This window comes from Anopheles nili, chromosome 2 (assembly GCF_943737925.1).
Source record: "Anopheles nili chromosome 2, idAnoNiliSN_F5_01, whole genome shotgun sequence".
In the NCBI taxonomy this organism is placed as follows: domain Eukaryota; kingdom Metazoa; phylum Arthropoda; class Insecta; order Diptera; family Culicidae; genus Anopheles; species Anopheles nili.
The window spans coordinates 11,730,271-11,747,335 of record NC_071291.1 but is presented as its reverse complement, the minus strand read 5'-3'; the positions used below and the strand labels follow the sequence as shown (position 1 = coordinate 11,747,335).

The window sequence follows — 17,065 nt, the reverse complement described above, 5'->3', positions numbered from 1 at the left end:
TGGATTAAGGAATGAATTGAATGTTCTCTACCACCTTAAGTTTAAACATTTTTACGTTGCCAATATCTGTATCAAAATCCTGATAATAAATATTTTGTTAACAAATCAACGTTTTTGAAGACATCAAGCCGCGATTTCACGAGACGAGAGAAGAATGAAATATTTCAATCCACTTTGACGTTTCAATTCAAAGCAAACGTTTCACATATATGTAAGTTATGGTTCAAAGCAGGTTTTAAGATTCAAGAGGACGTCTAGTGTAACGAATCAACAACGTCCAAAATGTCGCTAGAAATCGGTGAGAAAAAATTATCTCTTTCATTACATAAGTACTTTATGTTATTTCCCATATCTTATACTTTTTTCCATTTCTTGTAGAGCAAAACAGTTCAATTACAGAAGAAAAAATGGAAGTAAATTTTCCTGCAAACAATGATTCGTGCTTGCAGAGTGAGTATGGAATTCCGATAGAACTGCAAGATGATGATTATATAACAACACTTGTCTTTCGATGGTTGTGGGTGCATCAGGTTCTAAGAAAAGAAAACGTAAAAACGGACAGAACACTCTTCAAGCGGATTGTAACACGAGCTCTCGTAAGTGGATATTTTTTTTTTTTGATTAATACGTACAAGACTAATGTTTTCTTCTTTTCAGAGTCATACGGAGTTGTTTTAAATAAAAAAGACTACCATAAAACATTACACGACATACTAAGCCAAATGAAAATGTCCAGCAAAAGAGAATCACGTGAACTGGTGTATGCAAACAAGACCGACCTATTTAAAATCCAAAAGGACTAAATCAACTCATCTTGCTAATCCCGGAAGATCTTTTGGAGAGACTACGTCGTGTATTGGTACATATAATATTTAAAACACGGTTGAATTATTACTTGTTAATTCGTTTTATTATATCAGTACAACACTAAAATTAGTCCTAACATGTTTGTCGACAAAAAACGAATACATTTGCAGGACATTTTCTGATTGTCCGCTTCCCATCTGTAAGATTTATTTCCTCCAGACAGCAGCGTATTAGTTTGTGCTAGTGAAATTTGAAACCCTTTCTCGCGACACAAGTTTAAGCTGTTCTTCAATGTCACACCCGTGGGAAAGTTAAGTAGCATGGATAAGGACATGTCTAACTTTCAATTAAGTATTACTTCCTTTCCGCGTGGGAAGATCGATTTGTTAACCAGTATCAGTTAAAATTAGAAACAGCTAAGTAATAGAAGAAACAATTACGAAATCAGCAAACGAACCGTCGAACGATTGTTTGTCTAACAGTTGCGTGATAACACGTGCACTCAATCTACAGTTTTTAACTTCTTTCCGAATAGGCACCATTTTGGACACTTTGATTATCATCGTTACACGGCTTCCTTCTATTAGCTATCTTTCGATTGTCATAAGATAAAACCAGCTTCCACATCGTGACACGTTTTAGTTTCTTATACTGTTTCCGGTCATACTTGACAAGCTATACGCCTACCCGAAATGATTTCCATACTTTTCGCTTCCTACGTCTAACAATAGGTAAGGCATCTGATTTATTTGCATTCCTTTCTGTGATTACCAATATTCCCGATTTATTTGCTAGACTTGTGGATACACAAAAAAGTGCACCATATCTGACGGTAATCTGTGCTCGCGCTCAATTGATTGATTGATTGATTGAATTGGTTTTGCTTCTGCTGGTTCACAGAATTATGTGAAAAAACATGTAAAATAAAACTACAAAAGAGCATGGAAAAAAGTTCCTCTGTAAAATACAGTTACACGACGACAAGGGTAGGGATACGTTTATGAGGGTGTAAAAAAGAAAACACGTAGCACAGACAATTGAACTTCCTAAGGAAAGGATGGGGCAATTAAAATAGACTATTTTTATCGCTAATGTTATATACAATACAACAAAAAAATTAAAAAAGAAATCGAAATTTTACACGCAACATGTTAAAACATCGGGCGGATTAATCGCAAAGCCCCCGATAACATCAGCCATCGTGCTGCTGATGATACTGTGGTTTGGAAAGCATGAACACCCATAGCAGCTCAATTCCAGCCGCCAGTTAGCTTGTGGAACAGCTCCTCGTTGAGCGTCTGGTTGGTTTCCTTGGAGCGCATGGACATGAAGATGTAGCCACCGATAAATTCGTGTATCACTTTGCAATCCGCAGACAGGCAGGAGAACACGATAGTTTCGTTTTGGAACTGGACCATCATGCACCGAATCTCCCAGTTCACGTTCCAGGCCTGCGAAAAGCGAAAAACGCAACGTTAAAAATGAGCTCGAATTCCCGGCTCGCCAAATTACCAGTCTCACCTTCATCGTATTATAGCGCCACGTCTTCAGGTGATCTCCAGTGGTAATATCCATCTTCATTACACGATTGCTAGCAACACCCAGCAGTTCCTCCTTCTTGTGGCCGTCAAATTTGATCACGAACAGTGTCACGCCAAACTCTGGCAGACTCTGCCATGCCCGGATATAGCTCAGTTTCGCTTCAATCAAGGGAAGGTCCTTTACATTGGCGTACGCCTCCAGCATACGGGTCATGGCCTTGTTCTTCAGCTTCTTTGCGTACCGCGGGGCCAAGTACTCATTCGGGTCCATCTCTCCCGGGTTGATGTTTATCGCGGGCGCCTGGGCTGGCTTCTGCATGCTCAGGAACGATCGGATGCTAGCCACCTCGCTGTCGTAAGAGCTATCCGCTAGAGAGCGCCCCTTGGAAGCCAATCGACAAGCGGCCATCCACTTGGCATACTGCTCTTCGTTGTCGCACCGGATCCACATTTCGCTGTTGATGCTCTGTTCCAGCGGCACTTCCAGCTTGATGTTGAATTTCTTCTGGGCCAGGTTCACTTCGGGCGTTACTTCGCATCCCCGCAGATTGATCGTCACCTGAGCAGGGCTGTTCGCGCGGGCGTCTTCCCGTGATTTATAAAGATGCAACTGCAGGTCCTTATACGTAAACCAGTAACGTTTGTAGCCCTTCAAGGTGAACTTTTTTGGTCTAAAACGAGATCGAAAAATAGATTAGTTAGCTGAAAGGATGCCACTCCCATGGCACTACTCACTTCAAAAAGCGCAAGTAGTCGGTCAGTTCCGGGATATGCGTTATGTCTCCAGCGTTCACTCCGTTGCTCGGTCCCTCCAGCGTTATCTGCAGCTCGCGCAAGGCCGCATCTACGTCGTCGTCAGCGGCATTATCTAGACTAGACGTGTCGATGCCGGAGTCCGCCTGAGGAACCTCGTTCTGCATGTTCACCTGCAGCTGCAGCGCGCCAAACATCAACATCTCCTCCTCGGTGCAGTCGATCTCCTCGTTCAGCAACTGCCACTTGGCCTGCTCGTACAGCTGGTTGATGCGCACCTGGTCGTACTTCGGGTTTAAATCGAAGAACGTGTAGTACTTAAAGCGCAGACAGAGCGTCTCAAACTCCCGAATGCCCTGCTCCATGATGGACAAGGATGAGTCGAGCCAGCCGATGTTCATGCGGGCCCGCTCGGTCAGTGATTTCGGCTTCAACAAGCGCGACCGTGCCTCCGGACTTGGAGCACATGGGCTGTACGCCAGGTTGTCCGTCGTGTCACCGATACTGGACGACGATTCACTGAAACCAGAACTTACGTGGCCATGCCGCAAGGTCTACAAGAGGAAATCAATCATGCGTTAGTATTCGATGCCATCCGATGATCCGATGATGGGGTCACGTCTCTCTGTTTACTACTTACCCCGGTCGGAGAACTGATCGGTGTGCTTTGCAGGGCCGGTTTCGGTGTGGAGAAGTGCGAATTAGCCACCGGAGCACATGAGAAAGGCCCATTGTGTACGGGTCCGTCCAAGCTACCGCTGCTGCCATTCAGATTATGCGCCGCCACCGGAATGAAGGTGTTCGTATCCGGGGCCAGATGGATGTAGTCCCGTCCGTTTCCGTTCTGCTCGATCGGGATCTTCTTCTTCGCCAGGTCGGCATAGTTTTTCTTCAGATGCATCGGCTCCAGGGGCTTGCATAGCGACAGCTCCTCCGGGTGTCTAATGCCTAGATCCTTGCAGAGTGACACCACCGCACCGAACGTTTTGATCGAAAAATCGACGCGACAATCGAGGTACCGTAAATCGGGCATCTAGTAAGGCGAAAAGGGCGAGAATATTGTTGTTTAAAATAAATGAAAAACAAACAAGGAACGTTGAAGGGAAACCCCGATCTACAGCTACAACCATAAATGCACGTGGCCATTTGCGTACAATCATAATTAAAGTCCCACTGGCTGGCTGGCGGTTCTGCTAGCAATCGTTCCACTTCGTAAAGGAAGTGCTGCTTCGAATGATACCGATGCATTCCAAAGCGCATTATGAACGTGACCATGATAGGGCCAGCGGGGACCCGCACCAACGGGGACACATGTGGCATGCAAGCTACACATTTCAATTAAGATTCATTACGAAGTCCAATCGCTTAAATTAACCCCTCGCACGTCCTTCGCGGCTTGCAGGAAAGCGAAACGGGCAGCCATCTCCGAGAAGACAAGAATGTCACCAAGAGCAATGGTGTCTCGCGTCCCCGCGGTCTGTAAGCGCCTGCAACAACAGTTTTTCAAATTCTCTGATGCGAGCCGCAATCACGGCACTTTCGTTGATTTAATCTCGCTCTCGGCCATCAACTCGGCTATCTAATGAAAACAAACAAATTGCCAGGATCGGAATGGGGCCGGCGTACTCGTGCCGACGACCTAGTTTTCCCTTCCTGAACCGATGTCCACCACAGCGAGACGACTGTCACTGGGTTGTCGGTAAGAATACTTAGCTTTTCTTTCCAGACGTGCAACCCTCACGCACCAGTAAGAACGTTTGCATCTATCTTGAGGCAATAATCTCACAAAACAGAAACAAAACAAGTGATCGCCCCGATAGTGACCGAGGAATCGTGACTAAAGCGCCATTTGGCTCGCTTCCATAAGGGGTTATGGACGCCCGGGCATCAGACCGGACAGAAACGCGGGTCTTTAAATGGGTACAGAGCCAAACCGAATGTCGTGAGCCGATACAGACTGGCGGGCAAATAAACCGAATAATTAATCAACGCCCCAAACTGCCGGTTCGGATGGGTAGCGATAAATTGTGCCAGCGCACTAAAGCGGGCGTTGTCGGATTCATTCACAGCTTCGCCGTTGATCAACTTTTAGTGTCTCCTCGAGCTGGTTCGGTAGCTTTCGGCGGGTCCCAAGCTGGGCAAGAGCTTTTAGCGGCGATTTAAGGTCCGTGCTACCGGATCCAGTAGCCAAAACACTGCAGATGGGCCATCAAATCACAAATTTGCTCAAAAAAGTGTTAACAATAGCTCCAACGGGAGTCAATTTTCATGAGTCATGCTTGTTTGACTATCTGTTACCATGAATCATGATAAAATTCTTCCGTCCTGCTTTCTTCCTGTCTGGTCGGGCGTCGTGCGTCATTCATGTGCTTCCTTTATGCCACTGGTTCTAAGCGCCAGAAAAGTGTTGGAAGTTATTACAAAGAATTGTGTGTCACTAAAAAAGATATCGTCACAAAGCGTGTAGTAACAGCGATAGTGTAAAGTACAAAACAGTCGCGCTGACCTCGTAGTGTACATACTATATATGGCAAAACAATCGTAATCGGAAATAACAATAATTTTCAAAGATAAATTAAGCCTAGATTGTTGGAAGTTTTATACTATGGTATATAAGGCTTTGTACAACATTTTTTGGACCTTTTTATGTTATAAATTGTGTATTATAATATATTAAGGCTAACATTTTTTGTCAGATTACGATTTCATCAAAGTTTGCTCTACATCTCGACAGGGATTTTATGATATTTAACTGGAAAGCCTTTTACGTTGTTATCTTCTACTCTAGTTGAAGTCATGTGGATTCAAAGCGTACCTATCTGAGGTGCGCAAACATACTAGGCTTAATGGCGGAGAACGGGCTGCCATTGATAAACACCGCAAACACAACAGCACCGCGAGATATCGCCCTGATATGGAGTAACTCGGGAGGGATCCACATGTTCACCGTCGTCATCGTCGCCAGGCTTGATTATTCCGCAGCACAAGAAGGTTACTTTCGAAGCTGTCGCAATACCGTCACCCAACGCCTACTTGAATTCAGTCAACCCTTTTCGAACGCCCTTCGGCAAATGTCAAGTATCCACTCTGCGGTGCGACAGTTTCGAGACTTTATTTCGTTTCTTTCTGAGAAAACACTTTTAAAGTTCTTCAGAGACACCCTTCCCCAGTGTACTAGCGAGTGTGTGCTAGCATCTATCGTGTTTAACACACCAATTCAACCACTCAAACCGGGATCGGATGAGGAAAATTTTCCCATTTTCACCACCACCAATCAACTGGCGATGGCACATTGGCACATTTTGACTGCGTTCCGTGCGCAAACGCATTAACCGCGACCAGCTGGCTCGTGGCCAGATCGCTCCGCTTATTCTGGACGCTCATTGCGGCCTCCGTCAAAACGCAAACAGGTGCTATGGCAGATTGGATGTCGCGCAAACAACACGTCGTGGTCGTAGGTGTGCCGTCCTCGATGCCGTCCCCCCTTTTAGTCCATGCCGTTAGTGTACGTCTCCGCTGCGCAACGGTGACGAAAACCTTGAACAATCCGGTTAAGTGTGGAGGAGTTCCCTCGCTTGCCAAACGGGTGAGGTTGGTACACTAGCAAGGAATTCCGATCTAGTGCACTCGTCAGGTAGAACGCAGCCTAGACCGGATGCCTCGGGTGGTGTGGCTCTAAATAGCGGGCAGCAGACAGCAGGCTTATGTGAGCGAGTAGTGGAGGTGGCAACTCTGGGGTGACAAAACGATCACCGTCACCAAAATTGGACTAACGACAACCATTCTACTTGACATTTCCAGCAGGTATCGAAGGAGTCGTTTAACACTCTAAATTATGCGTCACATTACGGCCCGTGTGGTGTTGGTTTCGCTCATTGGCGGTTGGTCCAAAATGCCCACGCACAGGAAAAGCCACCAAAGTCGGCAAACTAGACCACGATCGGAGGTTCAACGCCACTCGCAAGGTGTCCACGGTGTCCAAGATTAATGCGCCTTTCGCTGGAATGCCCGCAGAGGTGGCAAAGTTTAGCTGATCGACTTTACCTCGCGCAACGGGATTACGTCGATCGACCTCTGCACGGACCCACACGGATTAGGGAATGCACTTGGCTACTCGGGATCACCGCTCACGCCCATCCGAAACGGCACCACGGCGTTTGCATTGAGCTCACATGCTAATGCAGTTGCGTTACGCCAGCAACCCCCGTGCTCGACCTACGCTCGCGCAACAATCGAACGTCGTGCTGTTAGCAAGCGCCATCCGTCCGGTGTGGTTGGTTTCATACCTAAAAATAAGCCGTACGATCGCGCGCGCGCGCGCGTGTGCTGGTCAACGTTGGCGCACCGAACGTACACCGCCAACACGCGGCCTTCTTCGCGTGGGGCCACGCGGGACATCACCACGCGTTATGATCCGCAAGCCATCGCGCGAACGAACTGATCACGCGCGCATATGTGAAGCGCCAAGACGTTGATGATGCTCCGAACCACAAAACCCGACCTCGCTGCACGTGCTGGCGTATAGATTTCCGTCGGACCCGAAAAGGTCAATAGGCAATAAAAATGGCAGACCTAGGGTACGCTAGAAACGATCGGCTGGTTCATATTTTTAGTGTTGCCTTTGGGCGTTTTTGTGTTACTTCTACTTGTGTTCCTATCGGCTTAGGAGTATATGCGTACGAGACCAACGGATGTTCAGATACCGCCCATACGCTGTTGGCGTAGGATCATGTGGGCCGTTCGAAGATCAAATAACCTCCCTGGGAGAAAAACAGGGGCGAACGGTAACGTAACGAATTGGGACGGATTTTGGTTAGCGACGATCGACCGTTGATCGTGTGTTTGCTGATCGAGGGTTGATAATTTGCAAAGGAATGAAATAACTCAACCGTGGAGTTCTACCCAAACGGCAACGTTCAAAGTAACTGGCTGCCTTCGATCGCACCATGTGTGCTCCTTTTTCTGCCATCGCCATATTTTGGCCATCACTCTTCGACCGGAAGCGACCAAACCAATTGGCCAATTAAGCCGTTTCGGCAGAACGGAATCGATTGGGCCGTGCCGAGTGGCGCGTGCCCCCAAGCTGGGATCGTTTGTTGGAAATCATTAATTCGCTGACGTGACCGTCAAGTGACTTCCTTGGGGGATGTTGCCCGGTATCGGTCGTGGGTACTCACCTGAACTCGCAACGTCTTGTGCATTGGCGTGAAGTGCAAGAGGGCGTCCGCGTGTAGGCCCACCTGGTCGAGGGTTGATTTGGTTCGCGTCAACCATTGGTTCCGACTGGGCCACCAGAGTGCGTGGTCTGACCAATCCTTCGGGTTTTCTGTCGAAGTTGATAGTAAACGAACGAAGTGAGATGCATGAGTTAACCGGTTTTTTTGCTAATAGAGGCTAGGCGTAGGAAACTACCGCTTTACTTCTTCACGAAGCAACAATGTTTGCACGAAAATGAGTTTATTGCGAATATGCAAACTTACATTTTGGTTAACAACACCTTATGTGTACTAAATAATAATCGATACGAAAAGATGCACCGACTAAGGCTTAAATACACCGTTAGGGATCATTTTGTATTATATTTATCACAACTTCAATCTTATCGTGTAATCCCGAGTTATATGATATGTTGAGCTGTAAATTGAACTACATTTTTGCATCAGTTATGATATTTTTTTTTACCATTTTTATAGTCAATTATTTTACAAGTAAAATAAAAACCATCTCTACGATAATTCATACTGCCACATCGACATCACTATCAGATAAAACGCCACATGCCAACAGTTACGCTGTTAAGTTAGCAGTTAAGATAAGCGCTGCCGTGCAAACCGAGGCAAATCTAAAAATATAGAGTACAACTTTTCATCGACACCGTGACAAATGCTTTGCTTAATTGTCCCATTGTAATCTCGAACGCGGCCAACCATTCGGATTGTAACTGCCATTCCAGAGGACGCAAATGCAACAAAAAGGACCCGCAATTAATGGTTGCGCCCAGAATCCCCTGGACATGCATATACAAAGTGGTGCATGCGAGGAAACGAACCGTTCGAATCTCTTCCAGGGCGGTACTTTCTCTTCCTGCCAAGCGCATGAAGATGCATACCACAACGATGGCTCGTAATTTAAACCATTCCGGTGGGTCGTTCTTTCACCCGACCATTCCGAACTGGGCCGGGTTTCGCTTTGCGATGGTGCTGGCAGCTGGCGATCCCGAAACCCTAGCAAAACCATCTGCTGGCAGTTTGCGACGCAGCTCGTTCCATTTCGGTTCCGTTTGGTGTTCCCGTTTTCCCTACCTCGGTTCCGTGATTTAGAAACGTACGCCTCTCGAGTGGATCGAATGCCGAATTAGTGCTACCACTTGAACGGCCAGTCTGCACTCCACCAGCATCGTTCTTCGGCCGGGTGAAAGCATAATCAGCGGCATTAGGCGTTCAAACGGTCATTCTATCACCAGCCAGTATTCGCAGTCTAGCACAATAGCTAGGCATCGTAGCCTTTTTGCCGACCTAAGCGTTTTCGTTTTTCCTCGTCCTGACGGAGCGCACAAAAGCGCAACCCTAAGACGTGTGGTTTTCGACACAGATCACTGCAACTCATCTCAAGTACTTGATGGGTTCCGATTTTGAAAGAAAATGCACACACACACCCTCTGAAAATGTGAAACCCGCTTCCACATCCGCCCGAAGGGGCGGGTGCTGGATTTCAAATTTTCTCTGGAAACCTTTGAGAGCATCCATTTCCAGCGAAGGAAAACGGCACCAGTCGCCAACTGACACATTTACGAGCCGTGCCGCGAGTTGTACGCCGCCGGCTTATAAACAGCGGCAGACGGCGGCCTATCCTGGCTGCACATATATTTATGAGAATTCGAACATCCGAGTACGCGGTCGTGCGGAAACATTGGTGGTGCAATGTTCGCTTCTTGGGTGCGAGACACATTGTTTTTCGAAAAACACTGGCATTCGCGGGAAGATGTTTGCCGACGGCTTGGTTCCGAGCTAAAAATAGTGCAACGAACTTGAACGTTGTGTTTGCGTGGCGTGAAAAATCGCTAGACAAAGTCCTCCACCATCGTCTTCCGAACAGGCGCCCTACCTCAGGAACTGAGATGGGTGTGTTCATATTAGTTGATTGGCTTTCGTACATCATCGCCGTTGCAAAACGACGGACGAGGAGGTTAAAAAATGTGGCAACATTCTTTATTTATTTCAAGTACCAACGATGGAAGCATTTTCACAAATGTGAAAACAATCCCTGGTTCAAACATGTGTTGTATCGAATTTGTATTCAAGGGACAAAAATAGCCTACGGTATTTATGTATCAACACCTCTTTTATTCTGAAACTGGGTTAATTGATTGATTATTCCTCAGAGGTTTAGTAGCAGGAGTAAACTTGCATCAATAGTATATATTCCAATTGTAATGGCTGTTACATTACTTTACAGTTACATTTATTGCTTTATGACAAAGAATAAATTATCGTTACGAATATTGGCTTATTCTTCGAAAGTAGAAAAAAAAGGTTACAAAGAAAAGAGACGAAAAGCAATGCAGGACGAATCGAAGTAGACTATGAGCGTTTGTTCCGGTTGACCCGCACAATCGAATCCTTTCCGGATGTGATGAACAGACAATTTATTGCTCCATTAGCGGCCTATTAATCTCTCAATTTACACGCCATAACCTAGCCATTGCGTAGGGGCAATTAACCTGCTTCCTTCGATCAATATTGGCTATGCCTAGTTTCGTCCCATAAAACTAAACCACCCCATTCCGAAGGCCACCAACGCGACAAAGCCTTTTCCCTTCTGTGTAACCGAACGATGGAAAAAAAATGTCACAAAGGATACGCTTCCGCCCACATTTCGGCAGGCGGAAGCGTCCGCGTAAAATAGATAACACACCCTCGTTCGCTTCGAAACTGGGCGTAGGATGACTACAGCGGCAGGACACGATAGTGGGTTCAATGTCAATGCTGAAAGCTGAATCGCGGTGTCCCGCACACTGCACTAATGGCGGTAGGGCTTCGTAGGGTAACCCGCCCGGCTGCCTATCGCCCAGCGAAATCAGCACTCGTCGACGCCCCTTAATGCGGCAAATATGTAAAAGGAAGAGAAAAAAAAAGGAAAAACCGGGACGCTCGGTATGTGCGAAAAGAATTTTATCGCGCAAGGCTGAGTGAGGTAGGCCTGGAGGGCTAGCCCGTGAGGAGAATCAGGGTCGGCGCGATTCGGTTTGAATGCCACCGTTTGTCCCTTACGTACGCAGCAGGGCCTAACGTCTGGTCAGGGTTCAGCGACGCAGCTGCGACTGAAGCTGTCATGATGGGTAGGAAAATCGTGGCACAATGGCGGCACCGCTGAATTAGGTGGCGCAGGAGGTTGTAAGTAGACTGTGGTGGCGGTGGCGACGATGTTGACGGCCGCGGTTAAGGCCTGAAGTGCAGGCCTCGCGCGAACGCCCCGAGACTTGGAGTACATCCAGCTGCTACCGAAACGTCGGGTTCTCTTGTGAAACAACGCGATCCCGAATCTCGAATGGGGGGAAAAAATTAGAACATATGCGTTGCATGTTCGCGCACAGCCCTTACTCGAGGCCATTGTCAGACGGTTGGGGAAAAAAAGTTTCCTCTCAGTAACATCCCATAGCTTGTTTAACTAAGGAATATTTTGTTTTCAATGGATTTTGGCTGCCATTGCACGTGGGTCAATAGGTTTCCGGTCTTGTTATGCAGCAAATATAGTTTGAAATATGTTCAAACAACAGTTTGAGATTGTTTTAAATAATATGTTAGATTAGAGACTTACTAACCCTTCTGATTTATTGCAATCCTTACAAAAATTCGAATCATGTGGATATATGAAACATAGAATGATATATTAAGATGATATCTTAAAAATTAAACTGTTGTATTATAGATTCATTATGTAGCCTTTGAAATATGTTCCTCGATGAAGTAGTGAACATATAAAACCCACTCAAAATTGATACCAAAAATGTCATGGCTACTGCCTATACCATCAATACACTACAGATCGTCTTACGATCATTGTACTTAAAGCTACACCAGACGCCAAATGAAACAAGTGATATAAAATCAACGGTTTACTCTGTTGTTGCTTCACCGATCATTACTGATCACGTCATGTTCGGATCATCTCCTTCGAATAAATCTGATCGAAGCAGAGCGAAGCGGACACATGACAGCAAAAGAGAAAGAAAGATAGAGACAATGAATCCTTCAGTTCACGACGACTGCTCAATGGAATAGTTGCACCATCGGGGTTTCACGATCTCCGGAATCGGAACCGTCTGTGGGACTTCCTTTCTCGTTGTGGGCCACCACACGATGGTGTGCGTGTGGAAGTAAAAACCACGTATTCGGTTTCCCCACCCCAGTTCACCTCCAGCAACGCTTTAAACCACGCGCGATCGTTTTGACGATCACTCGATCAAGTTGCTGCGAGGTCGACCAAGGTGTATAGACACAAGCCTGCACACACCATCAACTCGACCCGCGGGAAGTTACGCATCGATGAAACAGAACGCAACAAGGTTTATCTCTCTGTTTCACTCTTTCTGACTCGCTCTCTCTCTCTTCTCTCTTGTAGATCTTGTAGATCGCCCCGGTGAGCGATCGTGCGTGCGACGACATATTGCGTTAGCCGTGTGCGTTGGTTTAACGGCGGCCTGTCGGTCGTTGAGAATGATTTAGGAACCGTGATTTCCTCCTTCAACCGTGGCTTGGTAGAGCCTCCAACCAGCAGGGACGATCGTGCAGCGAGCGGGAACAAGTTGTTGATGTGTTTTGTTTTACCATACACCCCATTTCACCCCACCATCATCGACACCTACGAGTCGACATCCCGGAGGAAACGGTCGACGAGTATTCGTAAACAAAATATTAAACACCATGTGTGCTTGTAAAACGTCGGCACAGCGGCGAAGGTGGGTCGGTTTCGGTGCATTAGAGAATTCACGCCCCTGAGCGCGATGGTCCAGCGAGCATACGAACCTCCTTGACACGGGCCCGAATTTGGAGGAGCGAAGAAAAAAAGCACACACACACACACACACAATTCTGCCGTTGGCAACGCGCACGAAGCACCCTGTGTCCGCTAGGGGACCGGTAGTTATGATGCTGCATGATCACGCTCCGCCATCGCGGAACAGCGGACAGGCAGCTCGAAATGAAACCAAGGACGAGTTCCTTATTTGGTGAGAGTGCGGCGCATGAAAACGGTACCTTTGCGGAGTCTGCAGCACCATCGAAACCGTGCAGAGTTGGCGGAAGGCGACGTCGTCCAGTGGCTGTTGGTTGAAGCCTGGGCAGGAGGCAAGAACAAGACTATCGACGCACTGGGGAGGGATGCGATCAACCCTCGATCGTGCCCATTTGCGCCGCCGTCTGCTGCTGTTTGGTTTTTCCGCTTCTCTGACGCTTAAGCAACGGTTGCACTGTAACAACTGCCAGTGAAGGGCAAGATGTTGTATTGCGCTAAATTTGTTGCCGTAACGTTATTTAACGCCAATCTCCAGCCGCTTTTTCGATTAAGAGACAAGTTAATGAAGCATTCGATTTGATGCTCATGAAGCTTTAAACTTTAAACGTGGTCTCACATAAAAGAACAATCAGTCCCAAGTCCACTTGCTGGCTAATCTGCATTTAATGAAATACCACAGAGCTTTACAAAAGTCTCCAGCCCTCCTGCTGCGTTATCTAGCAAACGAAACCGCGCCTCGCCAAAGAACACAAAGCCTTTATCAGGTGTAAGGCTCGCGCGCATTAAAATGCGCGTTTTGTGGCGTTGAAGCTAAAGCGCCTTCCTCAAAACAAACACATTCGCGAGCGTCTGACTTGGGGAAGATAAATCTTTCTCGGCTGTATTGGTGTCCTCGCGGTTGCCTCGCGATCGCTCGTGATTGTTTATCTCCGCGAACCTCGCGATCATGCAGCATAGTGTGCGTGTGTGCGCATCGATCGCTCGGTTGAAGTTGCAGATTCGCCCCAAGCCAACCATTGCTGGCTCCTCGATATCCGTGTGAACCAGAGTCTCGCGTTTCCAGTGCTTGCTACCGTTCGTTGTGCTGCGTCATCAGCTTAGGTCACTTTGCGCAGTATCTCGAGTTGCCACCCCATCAGGGACGCTTGTAAGTATTCGCCCTTTTAGGAAGACTCCCCGTGAGTACGTTTGGTGATGTATGACTGAGTTGTTTTGCTGTGGCTTAGTAGCAGTTTCGCTCGATGACAGATGAATGGTCGATCGCGAGACAGCGTTTGGTTGTGTTGCTCCTTTATGCTTACGCCACCAGCAAACACCGCGAGTCCTTCAGCATCTCACAACACAAAAAAAAACATATGGCGGAATGAAACAGTATGTCTCATTTTCTCACTCTTTCACCCTTACCACAGGTACCCCCATAGGGACGCGCTGCTGCTGCTGCTCAATAAATGAAAATTTTCTATTAATAAACCACGAAAAACGTGAAGCCAAGCGCGATCTGCTACCCCATCGCCACCAATACACGCTTAGCGCGAGGATGTCGTCTTCACGTGGCCACTCGACGCGAACGGTGAGTTATTCGACGTTTTCTTGCTTCCCTTCGACGCATCACGTACGGATGCTGCCGTACGATGTAAATAAAGGTGATCGAGACTTCAAAGCACGATCGGATGGCTCGCAAAAGGGGACCAAGGAGAGAAGCAAACAAACCACAGGAAGAGGCAAATAAAGGAAATCGCTCGCTGCGGGTTGCCACCTTAGCCCCGCAAACGGCTGACTTCCGATCACGTACCGGAATATCGCGCAGGAAGCCGTCCCCGAGGGTGGCCACCAGCGATGACGTAAGCAAATCCTGCTCGTTCGCGGTGAGGTGGTCGAATAATTATTTTCGGCTCGTGACTCACAGCCTCTGTCCACAGTCCCCCCGAAACGCCACATCCGGCCTTGGGGGATGATTAAGCTTTCCCTGTGGACACAGACAGGAAAGAGCACACATCCGGCCCGCGAAAGATCCGCGAAATCGCGTCTCTCATCCACACATTCGAGCACGGTGTGAACTCACGTGAATCTCGGCCACCGGCCTAGGTACGAGAGATGGAAAGAGACCTACCGAAGGGGTGCAATGGCGCGCGTGCCAGGGACATTCCCCGTTTGTGCGAAAGCATTATCCATCGGTCCGCCCCGTTTGGGGTGGTGGTCGTGGTGTTTTCTTTTTTTTTTTGTTAGCAAAGCACTGCTGACGGCATTCCACGGAACGGGTTCGCATGTCCATACGGTCGCCAGCTCCGGGTTCGCTCGGTGACGGTAAAAAAAATCGCAAACTCGCGCAAAACACACGCATACTTGCCGGGGAGCCTTGGAACACACAAGCCTGGCGCGATGAAACGCTGGCAAGTGTCGAAAGCGGCACACGACGAGGTAAAATAATGCAAATTTTCTGCCCCACTTGGTCCGCGGGCTGCATCTTATCGGGTTGTTTTGGATTTCGATACGACTTTCTTAATGAATTCGCGTTTAATTAATGGAAGATCGTCAAACAAAATACACCTCTGGGGGTGACAATCGAAACCGAACGGTTGTTTTAAATGGCCTAGACCTTATTCTTATTTGTTCAGGGATTTGGAGGGCGATGAAAAATGGGAGATCACCGCATAGGGTGTATTTACATATTGATAGGAAAACCACCTTTGATTGCAATGTTCATTAAACAGGTTTTCAGATATACTATAGCCTATCGTTTTATCACTGCTGGTAAACAACCCACAAGCGAAATGTGAGAATTAATTATGAAATAGACAATTTCGAACAGAATCACTTATGCAAATGTACCACAATCCCAAAAATATCATTAATTAAAGTTTGATATCTACTCTAATTTTTGTAATTTATGCGACCCACGACGACTGGTATCTTAAAATATTTCACTGCATTAGATTAAACCATTCCCATTATTTTTAGTCGTAAAATTTATCTGAAAAAATATTCAAAATATTTTAACCCTGAATTTTGGTTTACAAGCTGTAAATTTGAGTTATCCACATCTTCTCTTCGGGCGATTGTAAAAAGTACATTCCACCGGTTCGTACCTGCTTCACTACCAAGCTATCACCACCAAGCGAACCCTTAGCCTTCATCCTGCAACCGTGTGGAAATGTATGCGTGTGTATTTTTATTTTGCCTGATTTTTTTTCAAGCCCATTTTCCTCTCGCAAAAACCAGCGCAAAGTCCGGTTTGTTGCACCGAGATGTACCGCATCCCAACCCAACCTACCTGGATCGACCAAACGCAGCATTACACCGCCGATGTGCAGATCACCTCGAACACGCAGCGTTTTCTGCACCTGAAGGTCGGTAATGCAGACCTTCAGGTTCCAGGTATTGTCACCTACGTGTATCATGTTGCTGCGTTTTGCTGCCGGCTACCTCACACAGCCAGCCAGACACACACACACACACACACTTGGCAGATATGCACTTGCACCGTTCTTCGTCGCCACTCCTTGACGACTGACGATACCACTTTCCCCGACGGACGTGCGTGCGTGCGTGGACCGACGGTTGGGAATTTCTCCGACTTTGCCCCAGCCCTCAAACAGGACGCGACCTTTTTGTGTGGTCTACCTTCACCTCCACCTTCCTGCCGGTGGTTCACTCACTCACGCTACACTCTTGCGTGCACTCGACTCTGCCACTTCGCTGGAATGCCCACTTTCCTTGTGGCGGTTGTCGCGATGACGTCGATCACCACTTTCTCTCGTACCGGCCGGTCTACGGGGTGGTTGGGATCGATCGCGCGTTCGCGCGAATAAATAAAGGCACCGTGTGGCCGATACCGCCGATGTGGGCCACTGCTTTCAGCTGCTAAAAACTGCGAAAATGGGAACAAGACAACGTTAGCCGCGACGCGGACAACAGCACTACCACCAGCACTAGGAGGTTCAAACGAAAAA

General features: G+C 47.4%; 1 protein-coding gene across 1 annotated transcript; it reads right to left on the bottom strand.

Moving 5' to 3' along the window:
• Positions 1-809: 809 nt before the first annotated feature.
• Positions 810-16,720, bottom strand: LOC128722153 (unc-112-related protein). The gene is made up of 6 exons (XM_053815991.1): positions 16,387-16,720; positions 8,279-8,427; positions 3,742-4,134; positions 3,084-3,655; positions 2,329-3,019; positions 810-2,258 (listed from the first exon to the last, which is right to left on the bottom strand). The coding sequence occupies exons 1-6, from the start codon at positions 16,511-16,513 to the stop codon at positions 2,058-2,060; spliced, it is 2,133 nt and encodes a 710-aa protein (XP_053671966.1). The 5' UTR covers positions 16,514-16,720; the 3' UTR covers positions 810-2,057.
• Between the last annotated feature and the right edge of the window lie 345 nt (positions 16,721-17,065).

Bases quoted from the DNA above. Each gene is read 5' to 3' on its own strand.
- LOC128722153 (XM_053815991.1), bottom strand. From the start codon at position 16,513: ATGATACACGTAGGTGACAATACCTGGAACCTGAAGGTCTGCATTACC. The intron at 8,428-16,386 runs GTAGGTTGGGTT...CAACTTCGACAG, and splicing joins GCTGCGTTTGGTCGATCCAG to AAAACCCGAAGGATTGGTCA. The intron at 3,656-3,741 runs GTAAGTAGTAAA...TTCCTCTTGTAG, and splicing joins CGATCAGTTCTCCGACCGGG to ACCTTGCGGCATGGCCACGT.